The 17,772-nt window shown below is 48.4% G+C and overlaps 1 protein-coding gene across 7 annotated transcripts in view; it reads left to right on the top strand.

Moving 5' to 3' along the window:
• FBXO34 (F-box protein 34) overlaps positions 1-15,801 on the top strand; it is a 39,348-nt gene extending 23,547 nt beyond the window's left edge. Inside the window, exons 3-7 of one of the 7 annotated variants that reach the window (XM_036385147.2) lie at positions 2,099-2,198; positions 3,010-3,060; positions 4,146-4,317; positions 4,573-4,775; positions 13,022-15,801. In XM_036385147.2, coding sequence (XP_036241040.1) covers positions 4,699-4,775; positions 13,022-15,143 — 2,199 coding nt within the window. In that variant the 5' untranslated portion in view covers positions 2,099-2,198; positions 3,010-3,060; positions 4,146-4,317; positions 4,573-4,698 and the 3' untranslated portion in view covers positions 15,144-15,801. Of the gene's footprint in view, positions 1-2,098; positions 4,318-4,572; positions 4,776-13,021 lie in introns of all 7 variants that reach the window. The other 6 variants (XM_036385146.2, XM_036385143.2, XM_054515195.1 and 3 more) reach the window with 6 other exon arrangements.
• The last annotated feature ends 1,971 nt before the right edge of the window (positions 15,802-17,772 follow it).

The raw sequence follows: 17,772 nt of genomic DNA, 5'->3' as shown, positions 1-17,772 counted from the left end.
GCAGCAGAGCTTGTCTTTGTTTTCTTTTTCCCTTCTGAGATTTTCCTTTTGAGGGGACAACTTAGTCCTTCCAACTCTTACCCCACCTAGTGAGGAAGCGTGTGAGCCACAAGTGTGGAGCCTTTCATTCTTTCTTGACGTGATCCTGGAAGTAAAACAGGTTCTCCCTGTAGTGCTTCACTGGAATAAGCATTTCACATGCTTATCAGTACAGCAAGTAGAGCTGTTTGACAGCAGTGAGGAGTCAAATGTTGCCTTGGAGCCCTGCATGCTCATTCCCTGCTTCTGAAACACTCTGCACTTTGCCCACTGTGCATTCAGAAGTGTTCCTTTCCACTGAAAGGACCTAAAACCCACCTTGTAGCAGACACATTTTCCAGCATGATTCCAGGTGTGGATTGGAGAAGGCTGAGTGCAATCTGAGTTCTGAGAACCTTGTCCTGCTGGGCTTTGTGAGTTCCTGCCAGGTCAGGGGTAAGTGGGTTCAGGGAGCAATTTGGGTTAATTCTGTCCTGGTCCACCTCCTTGGGAGGCTTCAGGTGAGAAATCAGACAAGTGAAGGTGTGAAAGACTGAACAGGCCCAGCTCCTGGAGTCTCTCCTCACAAGAGAGGTGCTCCAGAGCCCTCATTGTCTTCCTGGCCTCTGCTCATTCTGCTTACATGGGAATCTTCAGTTTTCATTTAAATTGCTGCTCTGTCTGGTGGGATCCAAGGATGGGAGCTTGGAGGAGCTTTGGGAAGGAAAGGCTGGAGTGAATTTGGTGGGGAAATGAGCACAGGGCAATGGTAACCAGGTCCTGCTGCTTTGCCAGCTCTGGTTCCTGGTGCTTGGCAGAAGTGCCATCAGCTGGTTTTGGTGTGGGAGAAGACACAGGAAACTCCCCCACATTAATTCCAGCTGGAGCCCCTGTGGCAGTTTCATTTCTTTAGATAAAATAATACCAGATCTGATGGACCATCAAACAGAGGGGAAGCCGAGCACACAAGGCTTCACAAGGCACATGATGCCTGTGATGGCTCCTTTGGGGTTAAAAGGCAGTTCTTTAGGTGTTTTAAATATGTAGATATTACCTGAAGAATGGTTAAAAGAATTGGTTAGGGGTGTGAGAGGCTGAGGACCTGGTGTGTCACTCTCCTCCTGTCAGACCTGGCCTGGGAGCTGATGTGGATCCTTCCCAGTGGGAGTGTTGGGATGGGGAAAGACTTTGTGCCAAAGCCTGTTACTTAGGAGAATCTGGTGCTGTTAGAGGTGTCCTGAGGGATGCTTGAGGAAGGATGACTTGGCTGGGGGATGGCAGAATTGCATGTCCGGTGATCCTTGTCTCTTTTGGAGACAAGGATCATACAATAATAACCTAAAATTGAGCTCCATGGTGGGAGAATGGACATGGAACCTGGTTCTTGCAAGAAAACAAATACCCTTATCTTATTATAAAGCCTCAGCACTGACTTTTCCCACCCTAATGACTGTTTTTGTTATTAACTCCTCTGGGTTCTGCTCTGAATCACTTGCTGCTGCTTCCTTCTGCATCCTGAGTGTGCTGATGCTCTTTGCCCAGCTGATCCAGAGTAACATCCCAAAGCTTGCCCTGCATGGAAGTGGGGTGGTCAAATGTGTTTTTACACGTGTTTTTACCCACAGGGCGATTGTTGCTCAGATCCAGCCCCGAGGCCACGGCCTCCTTTCAAGAAAGTAAATTTTCTGAGAGGATGTGCCCACCCTTTGAACTGGTTTGTTGATCAGTTACTGTTGCTACAGCTAAAACACACTTGCACTAATCAAAATATCAAAAGCTGTGGTGAATTGCTACACAGATGGGGAGACCTTGACTGCAGCCTGGTTGGGTTGATACATTTGTTTTTCTAGGCTGCAGCAGTGCTCAAACCTGGTGATAAGAGAGGGAATTTTGTGGGCCCGTTCCCTGAGCTCGGTCCGCGGCTGAGAGGATGTGTTGCTTTCTGCTGCCAAAAGCAGAGTCCTTCCCACATCTTGTGCAGAAAGGCATATGTTTGGGGGTGGTTTCAGAGAGGGAGAAGAACACGATTAGGCTTTTAACTTCCTCTTCTGTTCTGTTTCTCTGTGCATCTGTATTGCAGTTTTTTGGGCTGTACCTGACTCTGTGCAAAACTTAAATCGGCTGCAGCTCCTTCTGCTAAGGATCAGCCTTGGTACAGAAACAGTGGTAGTTAAAAGGCAGTAAGTATATCTGCTAGATTAAATGCTGGGGTTTTTTTTTCTCTTTTCCTTTTTTTTTTTTAATTCACAAGCACAGCTTTTTACTCTTCACACAGTAGGAATTTGTCAGGAGCTTGCTGGCATTAATAGTCTATTTCAGCTCTTTTCTATAGCCCAGCAGCTACAGAGGGGGGGAAAAAGCATGCTTTGTATGGAGCTGTGGTTGGGTCTGTGCTGCAGTGCCCATCTGAACTTGGCTGTGTCTATTTTGTCAGCTTTTGCTTCCCTCTAGTAGTTGCTGGTCCCTCCCTAAACTCATGAAATCCCACCATACAATGCCTGTGCTTGGATCAGGGTTCTGGCTACTCCTGACCTGAACCAATTCTCTTGATGGTTTTGCTTCTCGAGCTCTTTACTGCAAAAAGCTATCTTTGAGTTTCAATTCTTTGTCTGGCTTTTTATCTTTTACTTCTCAATTGATCTCCAGAGGAGTAGGGCTAGGACAAAACATGTGGTATTCTTGACCAGGGATCCATGAGAGGGTGTAAGCTGTTGGAAAAGTGAGTGGCATTCTTGAAATGGTGTGGTTGCGTTTATTTGGGTGTGGATATCATCATGCTTCTGTGATACAGTTCCTGCTGAGTTTGAAATGCTAGTGTTAGTAAAGCCAGAAGGAGAGCCAGACAAAAGCTTGGAGAAAAGTCAGAATTTCAGTGCCTTTTAGTGATGGTTCATGGGAAAGTAACGATTTTGTGTTTGAGTTTCCTAAAGCACCGGGCATATGCTTTTTACTTCTCTGTGAATTACTGCTTGTGAATGTGTATCTTTACAGCATGAGAACATCAGAAACACCTGGTTTTGTGCCTAGGTTTCACTCATAGAGGTAGGTCCTTGTCAGAGACTCTGGGTAGTCTGATGAAAATGCTGTTTAACTACAAAGCTTCAATTTCTGCTGTTGCTGATTGTGGCAGCCTCATTCCTGCTCCAGGGATTCAGGGAGACCAGGGGACATGTTCTCCTCCTCCTGCTCTGCCTCCATCTCCTCCACCCCACACCTTTCTTAGCCTTGTGTAGAGCTCAGCAGAGATTTCTTCGTGAAGACTGGAATGTGTTTATATAATATTTTATATATTATTTTAGGCTCCTGCTACTCAAATGTAGGCAAACTCTTAACCTCTTATTCGCCATCATTAAACGAAGCGTGGAATTGCTGTAGCAGACATCAAGTCAGGTGGATCTAAACCAGCTTCTGTTTTTCCTGCCTGGAAGGTTCATCCTTCATCATTTTCCTGGCAAGTGTGGCTACCAAGAGCAGGTTTTCCAGGCCAGGAGTGTTTAGTGGGAGCATTGATTGTGAACCACACCGGTGAAGCAGTGCTGGGCGGGGCGTAGTGGGGGCTCTTCTGTGTGGGAGGCATTGGGTAGGGGGTGATGTGAGAGGCTCAATCTCTGCAAAAGCAGGGCTAGGACAGCAGTAGGAACGCTGGGCAGAGCTGCTGAAAAGGAGAGAACAACCTGCTGCACTAAATCACAGCTCCCCTGGGGACACAGCTCCATAGTTAGCATCCTCAAATGGCATTCCTTTATTACGGCATCATTGTGCACAGTCCTCTAGAGAGGAAGCAAACGGTCTCTAAAACAATCTGCTGGCAGCTCAGGCTGGAGTATTTGAGGTTTTCCAGGGCTCTTTTGCTGTGTCACTCTTCCCTTTAATGTTCCAGCTTGAAGGTTGTTGTTCTTTCTCCATCAAAGTGCGTTAAAGCGCCGGTAAGGGTGTCTGCTCCAAGGACAAGGTGGAGAAGGCAGCAGCCCAGGGAGAACAAGAGATACTGCAGAACAGCTTTGTTCTGGTGTAATCTGCCTTATCTGCATGTGATGCAAAGACAGGGCAGTTTTCACAAGACTTGGAGGCTGCCTGGTGACATGTTTTCTGTCCTTTTATAAAATCCACCACGTTATTTTGATTAGAGCGCTAACGTAACTCCTGGCAGCCTCAAATCTCACTGCTAGCAGCTACTTCCCTCCAAAGCCTGATGTGGTGCTAACAAGCAGAGAGATCTTGTGCGTCCTGTTTACATGGAGCTGGGAAGACAGCGTGTTCCGTGGGAGGTGCCAAGGTAGAGCTGCAGTTGGATAAAAGGTGAAAAAACTGCTGTGTGTGCAGACAGGCTGTGGTGGGGAGTGTTCATTTGTGTTTGGTGGTGTTCAGGAACTCCAGCTGCAACACTTGGCATGATGATGTTAAGTTGTTTTAAATCTGAATATGTATCTTTTCTATCTATGCATGCATAGCATGTTTGTGTTTGTATATATTTATATTTATATCTATTCTCTCTCATGGGAAAATCTGATCATCTGCTCTCGTCATCTCCTCATGTAGCTCTCTGTTGTTCAGTTTTTAGGTGGCAGAGACACGGTGAAGCTGAGTGTGGGGCAGGCAGAGCTGATGGGGGAGCCTGGGGTGTAGCCCAGGATGGACTGGCTGTGACGAGGACGTGCCTTAGCTGCAGAGGTCGTTACCATGAAGAGTTCCTGCAGAGCTGGCCTCCACAGGGAACCGCTGACTTCCACATCCTCCACCTTCCACCAGGTCAAACGGTACGAACACAGCGCCTGCTCTGCCTGCAGCTCAGGCTTCAGCACCGCTTTTAGCCTTGTCCTTGTCCTCTCCCATTGTCTTGTGCTGTCACTCAAATGTTTGCTCAGAATTCTGACTTTCAGGTGGTGTTTAAGTTGTAATGGCTTAAGGGCAGAAATGTTCTTTGACGTTTTTATTTGATCATGACAACTACAGATTCACTGCAGCTGGTAGTGTACTTGCAGAAATCCTTGGGTTTTCTAGCAACAGCTGTAAATTAGTTTGGGAAACATGACTTTGAAGTAAAACTTAATTGGTGAAAGGCTCATCAGAGTAGGCTTTAAAACATGCAGGCAGCTTAAAGCAAGTGGAAATGCTGGCAGTCATTGTTGTGGTTTGTCTTACTATGGACTAAGTAATTAGATTAGTTTAAGCTCACATTTTGCATTGCTCACTCTCCTGTGTCTCTTATTAAGGAGAAATGCACGATTGATTTCAAGCACTTGTGCTTATGTGACAATTAAGTGAACGCCTCTCACTGTGTCTCCTTATAGGAACACCATGCAGAACAACTTGTCCTCATGCAAATGCAAGGACATGCCAGTTTGTTGGAGTTCAAACTACTTCAAAATAAATGTGGGTTTTTTTTTTGTAATTCTTTTTCTGAAACCAAGGCTCTTAAACTTCCTCAGTCTGGAGGAAGAGCGCCAGTTTTTTGGTTTCCAAAGGCTGTGTGGGTTTAAAGCAAACTTTTAACCTTTGTTCTTTGTGGTTGTGTAGACAGCATATACTTGCTATGTTAGTCTCATGGTAATTTAGTGCTGGAAAAGACTTCCTGGGTCACCCAGCTCCTTGCTTTCCCAAGCAGGATCTCATAATCCCTTTTGTGAACTTAGTCCAGCCTAAAACATTTACATATTTTCTTGCATCTTTTCTTCTCTCCTCCTGTAGATCAAGCCATTACTGAAGATGACAGATCTTGCTGTGCAATTAGGAACCTTCTTTTCATTCCCAGGCTGAACATTCATGACAGTTTATAGACTCACTTGAGTTTCTGTTCCTTTATTTGCCTTCTGCCTAAGGACTGCTGCTCATTTTCAGTGGTTTAACTCTTCTTCTGCATTCTGTAAGAGGGGGTTGTAACCCTCACCTGTGGTTTTGCTAAGTGACCCAAGTGTTCTTTAGTAGCTTCCTGAGTAGCAGTTGCTGCTGTTCTCAGTGTGATGCCCCTCACAGAATATTCTCAGTCCTGGCTAAAAGTGTGTGCTGTGCTCTGGGGCTGCTCTGCCTGGAGGGCTTCTTCATCACCTTCATGGATGTCTCTGTGGTGGCCAGTTCACCTCAGTTACTAACAACACTTGTTAGTGTTCCTCCTGCTGATCATCACTGCCTGCATTTCAAAACCCTCCTCAGTTTCTGTTACTTGGAGCTTTGTGTCTCTGCTGTTTTGGAACTGCCTCTGTTTCTGTGGGTGCAGAATTAGTGCTGAGGTCATTTTTGACAAAGTCAGATGTTCCCAGGGCTGATTCTTGAGGCATGTCTTTGGTTTCCAGGCTGGTATTTTCTTATTCAGCATCACCTGGAGCTGTCTCCTGCTAAGCCAGCTCCTTTGTCTGTTTTCCCATTCCTCTGCCAATCTGTCTTAACCAGTAAATCTCTTTGTGCTCTCTGAAGTCCATGTGAGGGAGATATAGTAGATTGCTCTAAAAAGATGGCTTTTTTTTGAGAACCTTGAGGTTAGTCTGGCATATCTAACTATTCCCTCTTCCCCCTTTTTCTCTGTGTCACATTAATCCTCTTTGCTTGCAAAGCACCTTTATATTGGAGTCAGAATAGGAGCCCTGGAGAGGCTGTGATCATTCTCCTTCTCTTTCTCCCCTGCAGTGCCCCCTCCAATGTGCCACATGTTTATTATCTCCCATTGTTGCCTTTCAAGAGGTTTATAAATCCTGTTTCTTGGCCTGCAGTGCATGAGCCTATCTGGTTTGGATTCTAACACTGGGATGAGCCAATCCTCACAATTTTTATGAAGCTCTCTAATCCTCCTCCTGCCAATGCTCTCGTTCAGATTAACGCCTGGGCTTTTGCCCTCATCATCACCCTTACCTCTCCTCTTTAAAAATGGTGCAAAGTCAAATTTGGGATTTTGTCTTGTACTCTTGATCTCTGCCCTGCCCTTGCTTGCAACCCTGTTTCTCTTTTCTCTCACAAACTGAAAAAAAACCTTTCATATTTCTTTGTTGTTAAATATCTCTGCAGTGACTTAACACTGCACCAGTTCTCATGTTTATTCCTGGACTTTTTGGTCTCTAAGATAGAAGTTTCCAAGTGATGTGACCTGAAACCTGTGTCTGCTTGTGCTATCTTTCACAAAAAAGGATCACATCCAGTTGGAGTTGCTTTGAATCTTTAGTTTGGGATGTGTTCTTAATAACAAAAACACCTCCTGACTCCTGGAGAATGCAGTGTGCAGTGAAATCCTCCCCAGCACAGCTGAATTCATCAACCACTTTCTTTCAGTCTTGAGTTTCAAAAGGGCAACCTGCCTTCAACTCTACTTTTGCTTGTTTTTATTTTGAATGCTGAGTCTGTTACGATCGTGTGGTCCAAGGTTAATTTCTGCAACCTTTGATGTGTTCTCATTGCATATGCACAACAATGAAGGCTATAAATAGCATCACTCTGTGGTGCTTGGTTAACACAAGGAATTTCTTGCTCTGTGATATGAAGAAAGGTCCTCTTGCACTCTATAAATCAGGAAACAAATTAATAAATGTAAAACACTTCCAGAAGGACACCTGGCACTTACCTTTCAGCAGAAGCCCTATAAAAGCAGCAGTTTTTGTCTTGCTGTCCCTCTGATTTCCCCTCATCCTGTGCCATCCCATCAGATCTGAGCTGCACATTTCTGGAGCAGCTGATAACCTCGAATTCCAAATCTTTCAGTTTATTTTATTCCCTTTTGCTTTGCCATGTCTGGTGTGGTTGGGAAGCAGGGCTTTGAGCTTCCTGAGGCTCAGCACAGAATGGCTGCTGCATCTCTCCCTTCATGGTGAGTGCTTTTATTCAAAGGCCTGGCAAAGCTGTGGCACTTCTTCCTGTACAAAATGTAGGAAGTAGCCAAGGCCACTGTGCTTTACTGAAGGGTGGGTGTGTGTTTAGTGTAAAACAAGTTCAAAACATTGATGGGTGGGAGCCCTCAAAGTGGAGTGGTCTGTGTTGGGCTTGGGGGTGCATTCTGTCACCCAGAACCTCTGTGTGCTGCAGATGCTGGGCTTTGTGGGGTGGATTTGCTGGCTGTGCTGGCTGCAGCTGTGTTTGGGTGTTGTCTCCCCCAAAATCAGCTTATCTGAGCACCTGATGCAGGTGAAGCAGCTGGGGAGGGACCCAGCTTTAGGAGTTGGGTTCTTACAGTGCATTTGGCTCCTCAGCTCTGCTGGGCCAGCTCTGCCCCATGGTTTTGGCATTCTCCCACTTGCCCCAGGCTGGCCACTGGAGCAGAGAGCTCTCCTTCAGCAGCCACATGCCTTCTGTTTGCCTTCAAATCCCTCTCTAATCCTTGCTGGCTCTCCCTTTGCTGCAAGAGGCATTTTGGAGGTGTTGGGAGCTGGGTCAGGAGCAGTTGCTGCTCCAAGGGGAGTGGGTTTTCAGGAAATCAGATGCTTCCACAGCTGCCAGAGTCAAACCCACCCCTGCTCTGGAGCTTCCCAGCCCTCCTTTCTGTGAGCTTGGACCCTTGCCATGCTCCAGAACAAACTCCATGATGCAGAGAGCCTTCCATGGTGGGACTTTCCCCAGCAGAATCCCTGGAATGCCTTTGAAGCAGCTCTCTGTCTGCTTTGCCTTGCCCTGGCAGTGCAAAGGGGATGGAAATGGTACTGGAGATGGAGCCCAAAGGACCCACCAGGCCCTTCCAGAAATAACAAGTGGTTGACTGTGGTTAACTCCCACTCAGTGCTCAGTCCTTGCTAATTGTCAGTGTCCTTTATGGAGGAGGAAAACTCCATGGACAGAGAGCTGGGATGCCAGGGAAGAGGAATGCTTTGCCAGAGGTATGGGGTTTTTATTGTTGTTGATTTTTTTCCTTTTTTATTTTTTTTTTTGGCTTCTGCCTTGTGTTAGTATGTCCTGAGGGGTTTTTCAGAGTTGTAGTTGGCACTGGGTGTGCAGTCAGCAACGTGAGGAGCTTTTTTCGACTGGAGTTGGTGTTTACAAGGAGAAATCCATAGGAAACTTGGGGGTTTTGATGGAAATTTTCCCCCTAATAAAACCTTCCAGTGCTTTGCCCAGAAAACTTGCAGTGTGAATATGCTGTTTGTAAAGATCAGGCTTTTTTGTCCTGGCTGTTCTTGCTGGCCAGAGGAAATCTTTTGGCTTCACAGGGCATCATCAGAGCCCCTGAGCTGGGAGCTGCAAGGGGAATTAAGGTTCTCTGTGGGCCTTAGAAAGGAGTTGTGAAAACTGAGTCTTTTCTAACAGTTTTGCCTCCAACTCTGGAGTTTCCACTAAAGCAAATGTATTATTGTTTTAGGCTGCTGTGATTTAGAACATACATAAACACAAAAGGATGCTGGAAGGGTCTGGCCAGCTTGGCAAATAGAATCATGGAATGATTTGGATTGGAAAAGACCTTAAACCCCATCTCATTCCAACCCATTGCCATGGGCAGGGACATTTCCCACTAGACCAGGTTGCTCCAAGCCTCATCCAGCCTGGATTTGGACACTTCCAGGGATGGGGAACCACCAGTGGGTTGTGGGTCTTCCCTCGGGTGGGGAGAGGAGGGGTGTGTGAGTATCTGAGCTCATATAAAGGAATAGATTTCTGTATCAACAATGTGTAGTAACCAGCTTGATAAAACTGCAGTGGAAACAAGCTGTAGTTAGGACTTACAAAAACAGCAGTCTCATTCCAGCAGTGCAAGTATCCTGTTTTTCAGACATGGCTGATTAGAAATAGAAAAACTGGCCCCTTTATTTCATCAGCTTAAGGATGGAATAACAGTGTAAAGGCAGCACTGCTCGTTGTTTCAGTGCTGATCATTCCTGGCAGAATTCTCTCTTATCAGCAATTTAAAACCACACATTTGGGATTGAAAACCTTTTATGTTTGCTCCCGTGGACTTCTGAAGAGTCGTTGTCTCTAAAGATAAAATTAGAGAGCTTGATAACTTAAAGGGTGGAGGAAAGCAAACAGAATTATTCTGGAATGAAGTGTCATAGGGAATATGTGACTTCACCTTTTAACAACTATTTTTGGTGGTTTTAAATATTTAAAAGCTTACCTGCAGCTGCCACAGCTCTGTGCTTGCCAGCACTGAGAAACGGGGGAGTCTGTGGGTGGGGACTGGGCTCTGGTTCATCTTCAAAGCAATTTCTGCTGGGAAGCCTTGTTCTAATTGTAGGAGCTAGAGATGAAATGTGCTGCTGATGTGCAGGGAAGAGGCTGTGATTGCCTGAAAGTTCATTCTCAATGTCCACAGCAAAGGGCATGTGAGGTGGGGGCTCGTTTTTTCCAAGTGACACTTTCAGGTAAGGCTCATTGCTAAAATGGCTTTTGAAATGAAAGTTCTCTTCCCTGCTGCTGGAAAACTCTGAGGCAGGTGGCAGCTGGTCTCATGGAGTTTGCAGAGCTCTTTATAGCTGTCTGAAGTTATTAGATGAAGGTTTTCTTTAAATCCAGATCCATTAAAACATGTGCAATGAACTGAATGCTGAATTCAAATGAGGCAATTATTCTGGCAGTAAAACTTCTGACTAAGGCATAATTTTGTTATGTAAATTATAACTTTTCAACCTTAAATGGTATTGTTGGCTTAGCCAGGGACTAACTGAAACATAGGAAATATAACCTTAAACAAGAAATCTGTAGTAGGTGAGGCAGAACTTTACTCTTTGTCTTTCTCCATGGAGCAGAAATAGCTGGGAGCAACTGAACCAACTCTGCTGGCTGAACATGTCCCCTGAGCCTGTTGGAGTAACCAGTTTGGTTCTGGTTTTATTCACATAATTCCTGCTCTCACCTCCATTTGCAGCTTCTCTTAATGAAGGGTGTTGAGCTGATTGTCCTGCTGGATTCCTGAAAACTGCTTGAAGAAAGCCTTTTAAAAACAAGCTCAGCTCATCTTTCAAACACCTTGGCACAAAGCTCGTGAATGAAATTTGATCTTCTGCTCCTGGCTCAGGAGATTTCAGCATGCAAAGTCGTGTTTTAATTGTATTCACCTCTTCTCCCCAGGGTACGGTGGCGAGCAGCCACTGGAGCCTTTCCCTCCCTAGTCTGGGAAATGTCCTTCTGGAAGGGAAGGGAGGGGAAGGCTGCAGGCACTGCTCTCTGCAGCACTTTGCTGCAGTGCTTCACCTGCTGCTCTTCTGGGCTGGGCTTTGGCCAGGTCACCTCAGTGGCCTGACCCTGCTTCACTGTGAAGTACAACCAGAGTGAGGCAGCCCCTGTGAAAAATGAGGCCAAAGCAAACTCCAGCAGCCTCATTTTCCCATTTTTCTCTCCATGCATCTATTTCAACGCCCTGAAGTTCTATTTTTATGAGATTATTTTAGTTTTTAGCATCCGACTGAGGAGGCAAACAAAGTAGCTCAGTTGCATTTTGCAGAGGAGACTAAACTGGGAGGTGACCCAATTCCAAGGAGCTGGAATTGGCACACAGGCAGAGAATTAACCCAGGGGTGGGTGGGTGTGTCTGCAGCACTGGGAGCTCTTACCCCACAGTCTCTGGGTGAAATGCAGGTGGTTTTGGCATTGTCTGGTTGCAAGAGCCAGGTGATGATCTCCCTAAAAAATCCAGAGGGAAGGAACCTACATCTGCCTTTCCAGCAGCTGCTTCCTGGCCTTCAAAGCCCTGCTTGGACCAAAGAGGTGTAGAAAGGTGAACTGAGCCCTTCCTCTTGGTGTACCTGCCCAAAATCTCTGTGCCTGCCCTCCCTTGTTGTCACTGGAGCCAGAAGGAGGAACCAGAGAAAGCAGTCTTCAGCTGCTTCTAGTCCTGGAGGCTTCCCCTGCTTGGGCAACATCACTTATACATTTGTTGGACTTTATAGATCAACAAATTGAGGTTTTTAGTTAAAAGTTGGTTTTAGGCTAGAAACCTACAAAGTTGCCACACTTAAACAACTCTCTTGGTGTTGGCTCTCAAGGGGAACATGTTCAGTGCCTGTGTCTGTGCCAGCTCGTGATGAACCTGGCTTTGAACCTGCTGCTCTTGACTCCTGAGCACAGATCATCCCTGAAGTGGAGGCCTTGGAGTGCAACACCTCAAAGATTACCATGGAAACATAACCTGTAGTTGGTTCTGTAACGTGCTTGTGAGATGCTCCCGGGAGAAGAGCCTGGAGTCTCCTGGTGGTTGCATCCTGTGTGCAGTTCCCCTGGCTCTGCTGTTCCTGAGTTTGAAGGGAAGGTGACAGTGGAGGTGTGACAGGACAGAGGAGTCTTGGATGCTGTCAGCAGCATCCAGGGGGTTCTTCACAGCTCTGGAATTCCTGAGTGTAAAATCCCATCCTTGAGAGGGGGTGTCCTCAGATGGATGTCATGCTGCTGTCACTTTGGGGGGGCATTGATGTATAACGTAAGGACCCTTATGGCAAAGTCACCAAATTTGCCATTATCAATATGCTGAAGGAAAGGTTTCATTGCCCAGAGAAGCTGTGGCTGCTTCATCCCTGGATGGGTTGGATGGGACTTGGAGCAACCTGAGACAGTGAAAGGTGTCCTGCCCATGGAAGGAAGTAGAATAAAATGAGCTTTAAGGTCTTTTCCAGCCCAAACCACTGTGTGATTTTGGGTGATAGGAGGAGATTAGATATCCCTTGGGATCTCTGATTAATATAATTACTCTTGCTAATATATCTTTTGAGCTTTAACCACATTTTATCTACGGAAAAGAGCGTGTGTGGTAGCTGATGTCCAGATAAAGCCTGTGACCCGTGTGTGCCTTGCCTTGGATCAAGGAATGAACAGGCAGAAGGATGGCTCTAGCTCAAGAATGAACCACTAGCTATGTTTTCACAACTGATACAACTTAAACTGTAGGGTTTCTCCTTGCAACTGCCTGGAAACAGATTTCTCTAATGGGAAGTTCTCTCTTACTGCAGGAAGTTCTTCAAGGGTGGATATTGCAGCCTTGGTGGCTCCTTTCCTTTCTCATGTGGTTCCTCTTGAGGTGTGGGCTGGTGCCTGCTCTGGGCCACCTTCTCTAATTCCAGACAGGCATATTTTGCAACTATAACTTCTTCCCTCTCTGTTTTTCCAGGGTTTCTGGTATGCACTTAAAGCCATATCTCAAGTTACAGAAGAAAGAGCGATCCCCAGAAATAAGCCAGGATTCCCTTCGAGGCCACCAGGGACCAGCACAAGGAGAAAAATTCACCAACTGCACCAAACTGAGCGTTTTCCCAAAACCCTCCCTGGTGGCTCCATCTCAAAAGCTTCTGGGGTTTATTTATCCAAATACTATGTGCAATATGAACGGGAAAGGCCCGGCGGACGCTCCGAGTGCAAGGGACAAGAAGAACTCCCTGTCTGCCACCATCCACCAGGGAGAAGAAGGGGAAGGACCTCTGGATGTGTGGGCTGTGGTGAAACCTGGCAACACCAAGGAGAAAATCGCCTTCTTCGCAGCCCAGCAGTGCAGCAGCAGCAGCGGCACCCGCACGGGCTCCATGAAAATCAAGAGCACGTGGGACATCGATGGGAGAACGGCCAAACGCAGGAAAAAATCGGTGGATCTTAAAAAAGCCAAAATCCAACTGGAAAGAATGAGGGAGGCCAACTCCAGGTGCTCCCAGCCGGAGCCGTTTGCCTGCGGCATCGAGCACTGCTCGGTGCACTCGGGCGGCGATGGCACCGAGGGCGCCTTCCCGGGCCGCTCGCTGTCTGTCATAGAGATGGTGGCTTTCCTGGAGCAGCGGGCCAGCGCCCTGCTGGTGGACTGTGCCAAGACCTGCACGGCCACCAGGCTGAGCTCCCAGCCCAGAGCCACCCTGCCCAGCCCCGAGCCCTTGTCCCCGGGCGGGGCGGGCGAGGCGGAGCCGCAGGGCGAGCCCGTGCGCGTGCTGGACATGGTGGCCAGGCTGGAGTCCGAGTGCCTGAGGCGGCAGAGCGAGGCCGGGAGCCTCTCCCGCAACAACAGCTTCCGCAGGAACGTGGGCAGGGTGCTCCTGGCCAGCGGCACCCAGGCCGAGGGGGACGTGGGGGACGTGGGGAAGGGGGTCCCGCCCCGGGGGGACGGCACGGGGCAGGCAGGGGTGGCAGAGGCCGGGTACGGAGGTCGCTGCGGCCCTCTGGGTGACACCGAGCTGTGGGATGGCGCTGCCTCTGCCCAGCAGCCGTTTCCTTCGGGGCTGGATACCCGCGTGGGGAATGTGAATGCGGGACTTGCCCGGGCGGTGTTGGCCATGACAGCTGGCAGGAGTGACGCTGAAACACGGATTGAGCCCCCCGGGGCTCTGCTGGCCCCGTGTCCCGCTGCTGCTGCCAGGCTGCCGCCGGATCCCCTGCAGAGCAAGAACGCGACTGTTGATTGTACGGCGAAAGAGCCTGTAATTTTCCCAAAGCATCCTGCTAGGAAGGAGCCCTTGTGCATCAGTATATCGGTCACCAAGACAGAGGAAGGGTGCAGGAAGGAGAAGCTCTCCGGTTCTGGTGAGGATTCACTGCCAGGGAGGCTGTTTTTCCTCCAGGGTGAGCAGCCTGCTGCTCACGAGCAACAGCCACGGCGGGAGAGTCCCCAGGAGAAGCCGGGGGAAGTAGCCCAAAACGAGGATGAGGATGCTCTGGCATCTGGTAGATCGTGTGTCAGAAGCAGTGTCCCTACAGAGCCATCGGCCCCTTCTGTCCCTGCCACAGAAGGGGCTTTGCAAGTACTTGATGCCTCCTGCCTAAAGCGGCAGGTTTCACATGACTTTCTGGAGACCAGGTTTAAAATCCAGCAGCTTTTGGAGCCTCAGCAGTACATGGCCTTCTTGCCTCACCACATCATCGTGAAGATCTTTGGCTTGCTTCCCACCAGGAGCCTGGTTGCCCTAAAATGCACTTGCTACTACTTCAAGTTCATCATTGAGTACTACAACATCAGGCCGGCTGACTCGCGCTGGGTGCGCGACCCTCGCTACCGGGAGGACCCCTGCAAGCAGTGCAAGAAGAAATACGTCAAGGGGGACGTGTCCCTGTGCAGGTGGCACCCCAAGCCCTACTGCCAGGCTCTGCCCTACGGGCCTGGCTACTGGATGTGCTGTCACCGCTCCCAGAAGGGCATCCCTGGCTGTAAGCTGGGTCTCCATGACAATCACTGGGTCCCTGCCTGCCACAGCTTTAACCGCGCCATCCACAAGAAAACCCGAGGGGCTGGAGCAGAGGTGGAAGAGGAATATTAGTGCACAAACACTTTCCTGCAAGATTGAGATTGTTTGGGAGAGGAGGAGGAGGAGATTCTCATGCCTTGTGCTGTTTACAGTGTATATAATTGTCGTGATTTTTTTGTTTTTCTCCACAGGGCTATGAAACTGCACATACTCAAACACAAGAGCCTTTACCTTTTAGATTAAAAGAGAGCTTTTAGTCCATCTCTGTAAATAACACTATAAAAACTAATTGTACATACAGAGTCTACAGCTGGCTGAACAAGGTAACCCCTACAATGCAGCTATCCCAGTGTTGCGGCTATAGGTGTGTGTGTTTTTAAGTGTCTTGTTTCAAAATCTGTATATCCTGTATAATATATGAATGTTTCTGAGAAGAAACTCTAAATAGGTAAAGGTCAACTTGTTTAAAGAAGCTGCAGACAACTTAACTGGACAACCTGAAACTTAGACTATAGAACAGATCCATTATAGTAGCGTGGCAGTGGATTAAAAAAAGAAAGAGAGGAATATTATTGTATAGTCAGAATATAAAAAAAGTTCTTGTCTACCTTACCCATGTTGTCTGGTTGGGTTTTTTTTTTTTACATGAATAAAATGTGCATTCTAGATCTGCCTTACCAGACTTTCTCTTGTAAGACTTTTGCCCCAAAATAAAAAATGCTGTAAAACACGTGGCAGAAACTTGGTGCTGTGCTGTAGTTCAGACGTGCAATGTGCTTTCTCTAGGAAACCTCTCCTCCTACTAACAAAGGAACAAAACCCCCCCAAATCTCTAGTACTTGGAGAACTCCCTGCTGTAACAATCAGAGATTCCAGCTTTTCCTTCTGCCTGCAGCAGAGGCTTCTTTCCTTGGGAATTCTGGTGCTAGGTGCACTCTCTGGTCCTCCTGCTCCTTGGCTCTTGTGTGGGCACCTGTCCTGTTCCCTGGATGCTCGAGGATGGAGTGTGGGTCCAGCAGGATGAGTGTGGAGTTGCCTTGGCTCTGTGATGTGCTGGAAGCTTTCCTATCAGCTCTGGATGGAATTTTCTCCTTGCAAGAAGACTCCTTGCAGTGCTTTGCCTGCCCTGCTGCAGCCCTGGCCTCTCCCTCTGCCGTGGGTTGGTGCTTTCCAGGGGAGCTGCAGAGCTCTGTGTCGGATGAGCGGCGATTCCTCCCGCTGAGAACGGGAGCACAGAGTGTGGCATCCATGGCAGAGTTCCCCTGGATCCTTTCCTGTCCTGCAGTGCTGTGAGCCAGACCTCAGCCTCCTGCTGCAGCCCTCTCAGGGTGGATGGTTTGGAAGCCTGGGAATGGACCCTGGCCAGGGGAGCAGCTCAGCCAGGGGAGCAGCGGCCGCGCTCCAGGAGCCCAGCAGAGCCTGGCAGCCCTGCCTTTGCCCTGGCCACATCCCTCCTGTGCCCCTCTTGGTGCTGCTGCTGTTCCTCTGCCCCTTCTCAGGGCACAGATGGACTCCTGGCTCTCACCATTCCAAATCTCTGACCTGGTGCAAGAAGAGCCGGTGCCACCATCCCATGGGGTCACCTCTGCTCTGCAACCCCAAGGAGCTGCTGGAAAGGGCAGGGATGGGGTGGCCCTGCCCCTGGCTCATCCTGTTCTCTGTCCTTTGCTGTGGAAAGCTGCTGGCTGTGGGGCCAGGCTGAGCCAGCCACCTCCACCTGCCCTGGGCTCACAGGGAGTGACTCACCTGGCTTTGGAGCATGAGGAGGACAAAAGGCTTTGAAGGCTTTTGTTCTTTCCTTTAACAGTGGGAGAAGGAAAATCAAGCCCTGACAGCCTGAAATGTGGGTTTGGTGAGCTGAGGCTTTTCAGGGAAGTTTAAAGGATGTGCTGGGTTTATATTTTGCCTTCACCTGCTCCTGCCACCCACCGGGTGTCATCCACCCCTCCCGGAGCTGCTCTGCAGCCTCCCTGCACTGCAGACATGATGACAACAGGGAGGAATGAAATTAGGAATCTAAAAGAAGGGTGTGGCCACCTTGTAACCGGCTGGGAAGAGGGAGAGGAAGAGCAGGATCCCTCCTTAACCCCTGACTTCATCTCCTAACGGGGCTCAGGCTTCACCCAAACTCCCCTCTGCTCCCTCAGCTGCACCTGGACCAGCAGCACAAGCAACCCCCAGGCTGTTGTTTTGCCAAAGCCATCGGCATCAAAAGCCTTCAGCTCAATTCTGATGAGGGGAAAAGGGAAAGAAGCTGCTTTCCTGCTCCCCCACCCAAGACTCTGGAAAACTTGAGGCTGACAGCAACAAGGAAAGTCCCTGCAAGGCTGGAATGGAGTGGCAGAGGAAAATATTTTGCAATTAGATAAGGGGCCAGTGAGGTCATTTTATTTGGAGCAGGGTGTGAGATTTTGGTCACCTTTGTTGAACAAGGGGAAAAATGAGGATAAAATAATATCATGAGGCTATTTTGTTCTTGGAGCAGGTAAAGCCAGAGGACAACTTGCTGCCTCCCCTACCCCATCCCTGCCCTGCCCCCAGGCTGGCTGGGGAGCATGGGCTGGTTTATGCATCATTTATATCATTGTCTGCTGGAACTGTCCCTCCTGCACAGCATTGCTGTTAAAAATTGTTTCACAGAGCAAGCTTTTACATCCAGAAATGAGTTGGTTCTGAGTGTTGCCATGCTGAGCTGCCTGCA

Source organism: Molothrus ater, chromosome 6 (assembly GCF_012460135.2).
Source record: "Molothrus ater isolate BHLD 08-10-18 breed brown headed cowbird chromosome 6, BPBGC_Mater_1.1, whole genome shotgun sequence".
Taxonomy (NCBI): Eukaryota; Metazoa; Chordata; class Aves; order Passeriformes; family Icteridae; genus Molothrus; species Molothrus ater.
This window is presented reverse-complemented; position numbering and strand designations above follow the sequence as displayed.